General features: G+C 37.2%; 1 protein-coding gene across 17 annotated transcripts in view; it reads left to right on the forward strand.

Moving 5' to 3' along the window:
* The window catches only part of FGF14 (fibroblast growth factor 14), a 703097-nt gene that overhangs the window by 176821 nt on the left and 513464 nt on the right, over positions 1 to 12812 (forward strand). For 3 of the 17 annotated variants that reach the window (XM_030922295.1, XM_030922296.1, XM_030922297.1), the window contains one exon: positions 4439 to 4675. The exons of the other annotated variants lie outside the window; for them this stretch is intronic. In XM_030922295.1, the coding sequence (XP_030778155.1) occupies positions 4663 to 4675 (13 nt within the window). In that variant the 5' untranslated portion in view covers positions 4439 to 4662. The remainder of the gene's footprint in view (positions 1 to 4438; positions 4676 to 12812) is intronic. 17 annotated transcript variants of the gene reach the window in all.

Here is a 12812-nt window from a genome sequence, read left to right on the forward strand (position 1 = left end):
AGTGTCATGTTGAAGGGGTGGATGTTGAAGTACTGGAGATATAGGGGAAAGTAAGGGTTGAAGGAAGATTTTTGGGGGGTTCAAGGGCTTGTCCATGGTCTAAGGGGAAAGGCCAGTGAAGAGAGGAGGGAGAGAGAGGGATTGAAAGAGGAGCTATAATGAAGGAAGCAGGTTTCAGAGCTCCGAAGGACTGGGGGACAAAACTCACAGGAGGAGGAGCTCTCATGGAGGAGGAGAACTTTCTAAGTCAAGAGGTAAGACAGGGCTGAGATGTGGGGAAGAGTGTGCTATCTTGGGGAGAGGCTGCGACTGTGACCCTCAGAAGGACTCCTCTTCAGGAACTTCTGCTGGGAATTGGGGACTTGGCATAGGGAAGATATTTAGAACATTTCTGTGAAGGAAAGGAAGCAGAGAGTAAAATGTTGATTGCTCAGCATTGAGGACGAAGTTGCAGTTCAGTGCACCAACTCAGATAACAGTGTGTTAAACATTTCCTCCTCAAGGCATCTTTTAAGACAGCCATGATTATTGTTCATCAAGGTATTTGCTCAAAGGGATAAAACTAAAGCTAATGTTTGAGTAATTATATAATGTCTTATATTTGATGGAAATATATTATGTAGTATAGTTTCGTTAGGCTCAGAGACATGAGGATACTTAGCAGTGTATTGAATAGTTTAAAATCTATTTGGTATACATGACACAAGTTACCATCTAGAAATACTGTCTTCAGCAATCCTCAGCTCTTTTGAAAATTATTTTTTGTCAATTTCAGTTGGATAGGACCCTGAATGTTGCCCTCTCTTTGTCCTAGGACAACTTGTGGAAATGATAAATGGGATCTATTAATTCAACATAGCGACATTCAATCTATAATATGATGGTGCACCAAAGAGCTGACACCCCTATAACCCTGAGCACACAGTTGTACACAGTACAATTAAATAACTTCTTACTTAGAAAAGGACCACTTCTCCACCACATAAGTGATCCTGAAATGATATTTTTATTACTAAAAATATTTTATTACTAATTTTTATACTAAAAATTCCTTTAATCTGGTGTTTCTTTGCAAGCCCTGCAAAGACCCTGCCAATGTAATATGGGGGAGAGCTCCTTTCATCCAAGGGCTGTTGGAATGCATAGTAATGTTGTGAGAACCTTTTGGAGATATGTTTTCTTTATTTCATGTTTTTCTATTAATAATGATAGGAAAAAGTTATATGATTAAAATAATCTTGATAATGTTTCACAACCAAATATCTTTATTAGTTTCAATATGTTTATATATGAAAAGAGAAGCCAAATGATAGAAAAATAATGCCGTTTCAGAGGCTGTAGAGATGCATCTCTCACCATCCTGATTAATCTGTAGCTCAATTCAAGTTCTCATTACCATTGTTATTTTGTCATTTCTAACAATGAAAAATAAAAAAATTAATATAATAATATTCTAAGGTAGGCTGTTTTCTTTTGTTTTGAGACAGCGTCTTGCTTTGTCATCCAGGCTGGAGTGCAGTGGCATGAAAATAGCTCACCGCAGCCTCAAACTCCTGGGCTCTAGGGCAGAACATTTTATAAGTTACACTGGTAAACTATGGTAGCAACGTTTGGGGTAGATATTTATAGAGATTGAAACAGATAGGCTAAACATGAATTATGATAGTAGATGGAAAATATAGGCAAAGACCCTGATGATTTTTACGTGTTTTAAAAGTGGAGCAAAATCCTTCTGAAAGCCATAGACCATCATAAATGACTGTCACTGTGCAGAGGAAAAAAGCAGAGTAAAACTATCACATCAAATGTAGATAAGAGGGGCCTAACAAAATTCTAGTCCTTCTTAAATAATATTTAAACCACAAAGCTGACAAGAGTACTTGCAGTTGTCCCAGGGGCAACACTGAAAATGGAATTAATTTGGAGGATATACAAATAAATAATTTTGGTGCCTTTTGGATCTCCAGTAGCCATGACAGTTTTCACTCTTAAACTGACAAGCTCCCAGTCTCTGTGCATTGCCCTCTTCCCCTAGCCAGGTACCTGTCTCTATGTCTAGCTAGTCCGGATGTTGCTTCCACAGAGTTACCAGCCACATGTTTTAGTAAAGTGGTCTTGCATACACCCTTACCCCCACTCATACTAAATTTTGGTAAAAGTATGAACTTGTGGCTATAGCATTTTTCTAGGGTGATTTTTCTCTAGATAATTTGAAACCTATATTTAGAACTGTAGAAAATGAGGTTTTAAACAAAGTGAAAGCTAGCATATTCCAGGATAGTTTAACTGACCCAGATAGCATCCCGATAGATGATGAAAGACTTCTATTGAGAGCTTATTTCTACATAGTCTCTTAAAATATGATTTCACTATATTTCCTCCATTTTCTCCTAAGTATGGTCTTGGGCTGTGTTAATGGAGGCCTTGACCTGGATTTTGGTATGTAATCAACACTTCGGGCTGGACAGATGCCCTTAGAAGACCATGTTCATTTCTGATGCACTATTTCGAGAAGGACATTGATTAGAGGAGTGTGTGTTCATGAAGAATGATCAGGATAACCACAAAGACTACTCAAGGAGAATGAATGGGATGCTTACCCTGGCGAAGAAACATCCTGAATGAGACAGGATTGCTGACCTATATCTTAAAAGAATATCCTCTAGAAGTAGTAGAACAAGCTATTCTGCATTTTTCTTAACAGAGTTAGAACCAGTGGGAAGGAGGTACATGGAAGATGATTTCAGCTCAAAAGAGAATTCTTTAACAGCTAGGGATGCCCTTCTTTCTAATAACTAGGACTGCCTTAGGAGCTTATGACTACTGGAGGTATTTAAACTGGGGATGGCAAACCATTGGTCAAGGTTTCTTAATTTGATATAAGGCTGCAATGCATGTCTTTAATAATGCCTTCAACTTTCAAAATTACATACGTTGCCAAACAAATATTGGTTAACGAAATGTTTGCCAAATACTGTGCTAGTGCAAGGCTGAATATAAAATGAACCCTGCCAGAAGGTCTAGCAATGAATTAGGGGAAATGGCATGTATAAGACTACGTAACAAGACCACTTAATAAGACCACTTAATAAGACCACTTAAGCGTAAGTGATATAATAACAATGTAACATATAATAACAATGTAATAACAATGTAAACAAAGTCCTTGAAAAACCCTAGGAATAGCAGTGGATGAATTCAGCAATTACTGCATACCTACCATGCTATAGACAGGCATTTTGCTATGTTCTATATTCAGAGTGAGACTGGGCTTCATTGTCTGTGAAGACTATATGGGGTAAGGAGGATTTGGAAATCTATAATAAGTTTCATAATTGTACCAGTTGTTGAGAATCAAAAAGTATTACTGCTAAAGATAAACAATTTCTGACTCCTAATTGTTTTCTAATCTGTGATAAAAATTTCCAGTGTCTAGAGAATTAAGTGGTTTCAGACAATCAGCTGACACTTATTTATTAGATGACAAGTTTGTTTTAGTTAGTATTGGAAATATAAATACTAAAGACAAGAATTTTACCTTCACGGAACTTGTAGTCTAGTTAGGAAATTAAGCAATGATATAAAATAATTAGTAATTTTAAAATTTGGCAAATGTTTATTGCAGTGTAATTCTATGTTTACAATTGGACTTCAATGTGACTTTCATCCCATCTCTTTGTAAATTATCTGTTAGTTCAAAGAGCTTGTGATCACATTTTCAATTATAATATGTGTGTCTGTGTGTGTGTGTGTGTGTGTGTGTGTGTGTATCATTCATACCAACCCAGCCCTCAAGCATATATTCCGAAAAGCTGAAATGGCCGTGCATGTTTCTAATATACGCAGTCTCCTTTTAAAAGAAATTTCCCCCTCTCATGTATTCAGCTCCTTAAAGACAGGGATTCTAGCTTGTTTTTTAGATCCCTTTCAGTGAAGCAGTGATAGAAAATGGATTTAGATTTATCACCTTATCAAATTAATTTCTTCTTTCACTCAGTTTTCTTAAAAGATCTAAATTTCCTAAAATTTAACCTTCCTTCCTTTGCTATTGGTGGGTTTGTGTTCATTAGATAATTGTGGCTTCAAATTTATTTCATTAAATTTCCATCTGAAATCATTTAATCCCCAAACTTAGTTCTCTTTTGATAAGAGTTATCTCCATAATGCAGTTTGCCTAAAATCACATGGATATGTTTGCAAATATTCTGTTATTTAATTATTTGCATTGTTAGAGTACCTAGAGTTAGTTGAACATGGAAGACCAAACAAGGGCTCTTGTGAAAAATTCTTTCACAGTATCTGTTGTATGTCTGCTCTCCTTCTAACACGATGAATGTTAATGCTACCATAACCTATTTACAGAGTGCTCTTAAACTGTCGTTCACTTTTATACCTGTTATCTCAATACCCCTGTGTAGTGCATTTCCTTATTTTACAGACAGGAAGAGGAATGTCAGGGAGATTAAGTGATTTGTCCAAGATTATACCGCTAAAGAGAGGCTGAGCTGAGACCAACATGCCTGTCTCATGAGCATGAGTAAGAGCCAGCCAGGCTGATGTTAACTTGTGTAATCTTATGCTCTGGAAGGTATGCATGCCACGAATCCAATAAGGAGTACATTAGTAAATGCAACTTGCAGACATTATGTGAAGTGACTCTTGATGCCAAGAGAAGGTACAGCAACCTAGAAAATGTGCTTTTGAAAAATGTATGTAATGCCTTGAAAAACTCTGTTATTTTAAAGGAAGAATATGGTGAAATATTTTACTTTTGTGCATTAGACAGTGAAGACTAACTAAGGAGAATGACAGCAATATTTTCACCATCTACAGTGATTTGAATTGTATGTTGGTGAGTACAACCAGTAAAATAGGTAAAATATATCTAATGTCTTGAAACTTCAAGATACATAGCTGTCCTTCTTAAATTTCCGTGTTTTAAAAGTAATGACTACATAAAATACACATTTTGGATTTTATTTGTAGATCTAAAGTTTATCCTGTTGATGACTAAAAGTGACACTTATTTAGAAATTTTTTCTTTGGAATTTATCTTCTTAGTGAGTTGCTTATATGACATTTTTATTTCCATTCTTAAATGACACATATAATCACATATTTTTGTTAAGAGAATTACTAAAATAAGATTAAAACTTAGATGCCTCTTCTCAAGTAAAAGCACTTTTCTCTTACAGGGTTGGGTCATATGAGCAGAAAAGTTTAGAATTCAAAAAGACTAAATACAGGAGACATTTTAGAAATTCAACTTCCATCCAACTTTTAGCTTTTATGGAAGGGAAAATGGAAATCCAGAAACCTAAGGTCACTTGCTGGAATATTATTATTTATACTAATAATTATCATATGAAAACTACATTATATGGAATTATTACATCACTTACTATTACATCACTTACGCTTATGTTGTATTATACTTAGTCTTATACAAATGTAGTTTTCCAATGATAATTATTAGTATAAATGCTACTGTTAACAAGATTAAATTCAACCATAACCACACTATAAAATACAAGTAGTGTCCCCGGGTTAGGTTTCACAAATATATATTTCTTGAGAAGCTCTGAACATGTCTCAGGCTTAACTAAAAGAAAATCTTTTGCCTTTTAATTGCCATTATTGGCTTCACTTTGATCATTTTATAGAATTCAGAACTGTGAATTGTGAATTGGGGCTTGAGATATATAAACTGAGTATATTTTAGTATCAATTTCAACAGCTGAACACCACCAAAATGGTAATCCAGCCTTCCAATTTCAGAAGGAAGTTAAAAAGTAAACATTGTAAATTTCTGCCTGAAGCATATTACTTTTTCTTTCATGGTTGGAAGTATCATATATCCAAATTCCAAACCAATCTCCACAAGCCCAGAAGGTTCAATTCTACAACTAACTTTAGCAAGATTTGAAATGGAAGAATTTCAGTCAGCGGCAGAAATCTAGGGAGCAGGGTGATGTCAAGTCCTGGGTGAAGAAGTCCTTCTTCTGTCTCTGGGGTAACCATTGCATGGAGGTAGCAGCCCCAGGAGTTAGGGCAAGGAAATGCACCTCCACGTAGGCAGGCAATGGGAGACTCGGGAGATGCTGGGAATGGACGCAACACCCAAAGGTCCGCACAGGAAACAGAAAATGTCTTTTATCCAACCAGTGTAGCTGCTTTGAAGCAAGAGAAAATAGTCGAAAGAAAAAGAGGACAATTTGAGATGGAACAATAGGGTGACCAGAGTCAACAGTAATTTATTGTAGATTTCAAAATAATTAAGAGTATAACTGGAATATTTGTAACACAAAGAAATGACAAAAGCTTGAGGTGTTGGATACCCCATTTTCCCTGATGTGATATGTGATTATTACGCATTGTATGCCTGTATCCAAATACCTCATGTACTGCATAAATATATACACCTACTATGTAACCATAAAAATTAAAATTAAAAATAAAAAGAGGACAATGTGAATATTATGCAGACATGAAAATTGATGAGTTAAAAATGAATTTGCTTTTAAGAGAGCAATTTATAATCTTAGGTTTGTAAAATGAAGAGAAAAAAGTATACAGGTTTGTATTACTACGTACTCATATGTATGCATATATGTGAGTATATCGTTTTACGAGTAATCATAAAAATGAGGATAAAAACACCACAAGGTGGTAACATTAAGTGGACGTGCCATAGGTGCAGGCGAAAAGAAAAAGATGAAAAAGGGTGAGAGTTATGGCACCCTAGCTTAATTTGGTAGCCCTTTAACATAGAAATAAGTATGATGGAATTGAATGATGGGAATCCCATCATTCACCACCAACCTGAATGATGGAATTTTTCCTCTAATATTTGATATTTTCTTCCTTTTAACTTTTCTTGCAACCAGCCAGAAGATTCCGAGTTCTCCACAATTCAACTAGGAATTCTGCCTATTTCTGTTACAGTTTCCAAACCAGAAACTGCTGTCTCCCCTCAAATTCTAATTTCCCATGGCCAGCTCTGCTCTCCTATGTGCTGCAGGTCTGGCGTGGGCCTGGTGGACCCTCTTCTTGTGGAGTCAAGGTCTATTCTGATGTGGTCAAAGCTCTAGCTCTCAGTAATATTTGCTGAATAAATCAGATGGAAGGAAACCTCTGCTTTGTGGTCAGGTTTTTTTATTCAAGCAGAGTTTTGACACTGAGGAGAAAATACGAATTTGATGAAAGATCTTCTTTCAAGCTGAGATTGATTTCCTCCTGGAATCGATACTGCATTTGCAGAGTTGGGCAAAGCAAAGTTGATGAAGGTCCCAAGGCAGATTGTGCTAGTAAAAAATAAAGCACACAAATACTAGAGAGAGTCCTCTCTTGAAACAGGGGCAGAATTTGGCTTCTGAGGGGGAATTTCCTAAACAATTTTAAATACTAATTTGTAAATATATGTGCATATTTTTTTACTGTGCAATATGGGCTTGATCTGCACAACCATGATGGAGCTGCCTGGTCCTGAACCCTGCCACCAGTATTCCTGGCTTTCTCAGCTTACTCTGGTTAGCACAGTTCTGCAGCAGAGTGCTGCCCTCATCAAGGCAGCACTTCATCTGGGACTATCTCAGCTGTAGCGCTTCACCAGTGGACTTCACATTTGCTGCGTTGGTTGCATGTTGATCTGCCTGTGGAGAGATGTGAAACAGGGGTGACTTCTGACATCCTTATTAATTACTTTTCTTTTTCTGAGTCAACATCTTTCTCTGATTCTTATGTTTGCCACTATTCTGGGAAATTAAATTCCAATGTAATCACACAGAGTGGGCTTTTATTTGATCCCCATTAATAATTATGAAATGTAATTTCTTGAGCATTGAAATGCCTATTCATCTCATTTTTGGCAAATGATCTTTTAAAATATAAAAATGATTTGTTAGCTAAGAGTAAATTGAGATATTTTCTGCACAGTGGTTGTAACACTGAGATTGGGTCTGTTAATTCTTGACTACTGTTTTCTTTAGAACAGAAATGTCTCTATGAAAGTTTTGATAGTGACTTATTTTGCTCCTTGGAAGAAGATAGCAATGAAACTGTGTGTGCATGTATTTTACTTTTTTACTCCCAAAGTATCTTAGAATTGCAGTATTTTAAAGTCTTCTTTAGAGAATATCAAGTTTTCTTTTCTGGGAATTAGTGGTTAGCTCATAAAGTTTTAAATTGCCATTATATGAAGAATGTTCACTACTGGGTATGTATGTAAAGGAAATGAAAGCAATATATCAAAAAGATACCTGCACTCCTGTGTTCATTGTAGCCCTATTCACAATAGCCAAGGTATAGAACCAACCTAAGTGTCCATCAGTGGATGAATGGAAAGAGAAAATGTACATATACACAGTGGAGTACTTTTCAGTCATAAAACAGAATGAAATCCTGTCATTTGTGGCAACATGAATGAACCTTGGAGGACATTATGTTAAGTGAAATCAGCCTGGTTTAGGAAAGCAAATACAATATGACCTCATTCATATGTGGAATCTAAGAAGTTGTTCTCATTGACTTAGAAAGTAGAATTGCGATTGCTAGAGGCTAGGGAGGGTTGGGGGAGGGGGGATGGTGAAAATTGGTCAATGGGTACAAAGCTATGGTTAGATAGGAGGAATAAGTTCTGGTGGTCTGTTGCATAGTTGGATGACTAGTTAGCAATGATGTGTTGTATGTTTGAAAACAGCTATCAGAAAGGTTTTAGAATGTTCTGATTACAAACAGTAAGTGTTTAAGGATATGCTAATCACCCCAATTCAACCATTATACAATTTACACATGTATCAAAACATCACGTTGTACCCCACATATATGTAAAATTATGATGTGCCAATCTTTAAAAAAAGCAATGTTTATAATTCAGTTTTGCTTTTACTACTGTTAAAATGTTTTATCTCCATTACTTAGATATACTGCGTGATATGATCATAGAGCCTTCCACATAACATTTGCTAATGCAGTTGATTCTTTACATATGTTACCTGAATCCTGCTATGAATATATGATTGTCCCCACTTTAAGGATTGTCCCCACTTTAAGGAAATGGAGTTTGGGGAGAGTTGAGCAACTTGGTTCAGATCATCTGGCTAGTAGATGGTGAAGCCAGACACTGCCCGTTCTATCTGGTAGAATGATGTGGCTTTCCCAAACCTCATCCTGTGTTATCTCAGAGCTACTCAGAGGTGTAGAATGAGGCATGTAGATTTGGGCTTTGGATGGAGAGACAGACATAGCACCTGCAAATTCTGTTCATATCCCAGCGATGTGAATCTCCCTTTCTTCTTTTACCATGCTTTCGCAGGGTTTTTTGTTTTTCCTTCTACCACTGCCTAACTGTATGCACCCTTTAGTCTCTTGGCTCTTCTGTAAATATTGACCTTCTCAGTCTGTGCATCTTCTCCTGTGGCTCCATTTCACATTTCCGGATCTAGCTGCACCTCTGTCTCTGACTTTTCTTTCTCTCACTTCATCTGCTTTGGCCACTTGAAAATTACAAAGTCGACTGCTACTCATCAGTGGGTGAGAAGAGTGCTTTAAGAAGAGGAAACCTGTGCCGAAAATAATCAACATAGCGTCGTCCCTATTCCCTTTCACTCAAAAATAAAAGAAGAGTTTCAGATGATTCAGAAACTCACAGTCTACTTTTGAAAAGCATATTATTGCAGGAAGGATACAAAATGTTCTAATCAGAATTATATAAATAGCTTAAACATACACACACAGTAGTATGGATGGTAAATATGGTTGTGGGCTGTGGGGAAGGGGCTCAGATCTCAGACAAAGGTAGGTTGGTTTAACCTGGATGTTAGGACCAAATATTGCTTAATTAGAAAGGCTTGATGCAGGCATAGGAACTAGAGATGATTTTTATTTGGGAGCATAGGCTGTCTAGGAGAGTTCTTTTTACCTTTTCTGAGTTCTGAGCCAATTTGCCTGAAACATATGTCAGATTTATACTTTATTTTTAAGAAGTACAGAGAAAAAAAATAAAGGAGTAAAAAGCAGTGCCAGCTTCTGCTTAAAAGATTATTTTTAAAAAGCTGGAATCAAATCAGTGAACTTCAACCACATGTGTTATGTTATCAGTTATTCTAACTCAAAACCCATGACATGCTGATGTACCAGTGTCGGAGCACACTGACCTCGGAGGCTCTCTCACTGCTCTGTGCTCCCTCTGCCTCAGCTCTGTGCAGCTGGACCAGAAGAGTGGGAGCAATTAACCTGTCAGTGTCTCCCATTTTTAGTACTTTATCATTTGCATATGAACCAAAAGAAGAGGTAAATTGTGAAATTTTAAACTTAATTTTCCTAGAAGAGTGAATAGTGATATGTTTCTCCTTCACAGCATGTAGGTGGTGACATTCAGTTCCCACCAAAAAAGAATCTGTTTCCCACTCTTTTCTTCATAGGTGAGTTGTTCTTTCAGGTTTTATGGGAACTCTTCAGGCTGATGAGTAAATGGCCTTTCCATACCAAATATGAGCAAATTAGGCAAGATAGAACGTCTAGAACAAGCTCTCTCAACCTTGACTTCATTGACACATTGGGCTGGATAACTTTTTATCTGCGGGGCTGTCCTATGCATTATCGGATGCTTAGCTGCATCTCTGGCCCCCATATGATGACAGTGGCAGCCCCCAAGTTGTGACAATGAAAAATGTCTCCAGTAGTAGCCAAATATCTCTCCCAGTTGAGATTCCCTGATCTGGAAATATAAATTATGCATAATGAACTTAACAGCACAGTGAGAGGAGATCATTCCAGATGGTTGCCTAGCTTCTGTAGGGAGTGGCGAGTGTTAAAACTAAATGGCATTCCAGGGATTGTGACTTAAAGGATGAATTTAGCACACTTAATGAGTATTTTTGTTACGTTTATTGTGTGATGACCATCTTGCTCAAATAGTTTCATAAAAGGCTGTGGATCCTTCTTGGGGCTACCCAATGATGTATCCTGAGGAAGGAAAACCTACACAGATTTGTATATATATATTTAAGCTTCTGAATCTTAAATGGTGGGTCAGAGCCTCAAAGTAAGAATAGAAGGAGAAAAAAAAATGATGATTGCTTCAAAATAAACACAACTTTTACAAATGACAACCCTTCATCGTTTGGTTGAAAGTAATTAATGGCAAAGGAAGGGAATTAATGAGCAAGTCCAGGGAGTGAAAGGATCTTCCTGAGGAACAACGATGGACCAATATTGTTAATTTTGCAAGTGTGGCCAACTCAAGTATTACAAGTTATGGAGTGCAACTCAAGACAGTAAAGGAAAAGGTTGGGCCAAGGCCAAATAACATGCTGCAGAGGATGGACTCCATGCTTGCTTTTCAACTGGTCAGTCTTTACAGGAGAGGGGCCACCTTGTCTATAAGACCTAAAGCCTGAGCGATGATCTGAATTCTCACCCAGAGGCTTTCTCAGGCCAAAGGTATCATCAGTCTCCCTCCTTCTTGAGGCTCGAGCATCTGAGTAATACCTATTAGTACCATACACTGAGATGTCTCCTGGTTAAAGAAGACAGGAAGACCTACAGGTTGTTTTTCATTAGTGCTGTCTAAAGAGGCTGGTAACTGATGGCTGGGATATACAGGGAGGGTGTCTAGGGTTTTCTCGCTTGGCTTAGCTGTTGGCAGGCAGAAGCAAATGCTGTTGAGGCTGCTTGTTGGGGAAGGAGGATAAGGAATGATTCCATTTAAATTGTTGAGTCTATTTCTCCTCACTCATCAGTACCATCTCCCTGATTTATTGCTTTTTTCGTTAACATTGACAACAACAATAATTATCTAAATGTATACAATATTTCAAGGATTCTAAAGAACTTTCTCCTGTGGGCTTTGATTTATTGGCAGCTGCTCCAATAGATTCTTAACTTTAAAGTCACCTGATGACTCCATTCCTGTACTCCTGAAAATCGGCTTGACATATATGCTCTATGACATCTATTTCATCTACTATTTAGTGATACTTTGATCCTACTTCCAGCCCTGCCTATGATAGCTGGGAAATGCAAAGTGCTTTGAGAATCACAAGTCAAAGGAATGTTCTAGGAGGAATTATGTTATTTTTCAAGTTACAAGGTTCTAAACCCGTTCATTTATATTTTTTTCCAGTGTAAATTACTATATTAACATATAGTCTCCCTTAGTGGAAAGAAGTAAAGCTCTGTTAATATTTATTCTGTTTCTAAAAGGTAATGGCAGAATTCCCTGGGTTGTTCACTTGATTTGATGTATACTCATCCTGAAATTGCAAGGCAGACGGGCGAATGCTGGCTGCAGGCATGAATCTCCTGCTTAGAAGGCTGCTTTAGAGCTGTTTTCGAAGAAATCTCCATCTTTGTTATTATTTCTTTCAAGGTGTTGTAGAATTTTTAAAGTGGAAGTTGCAACAGTATGTAAAAAAGGCTGACAGCTGGCAGCATTCAGCTTACTTTTCTGTCCCTTTTGTAGAAAGCTAAGTGTTTTGCACTGTGGGGGGTGGGGAAGTGGAGTCACAGACTCTATTTGGATTTAGTTACAGCATACAGCCTGGTGAGAATAGACTCCTACTGGAGCAAGGCTTTTTCTAAGCTATGCTTCACAGTGCTGGTAGAAGCCCATCACAATTCAACTCATAACATGTGTTGAGATGGCTGTAATGTCAGGGTATCTCTAAATTTTGAAGAGGTAGATAGTTACGTGCCCTCCTCAATTGTCACTCTTTCAATTAGTCCTTGTTAATCTGATAATAATGTTAGAATCATAACTCCCTGTTTTCTTCATTCAATTTCCAAAGCTGTGCCCAGAGTATATTAATTGT

Source organism: Rhinopithecus roxellana, chromosome 18, assembly GCF_007565055.1.
Source record: "Rhinopithecus roxellana isolate Shanxi Qingling chromosome 18, ASM756505v1, whole genome shotgun sequence".
Taxonomy (NCBI): Eukaryota; Metazoa; Chordata; class Mammalia; order Primates; family Cercopithecidae; genus Rhinopithecus; species Rhinopithecus roxellana.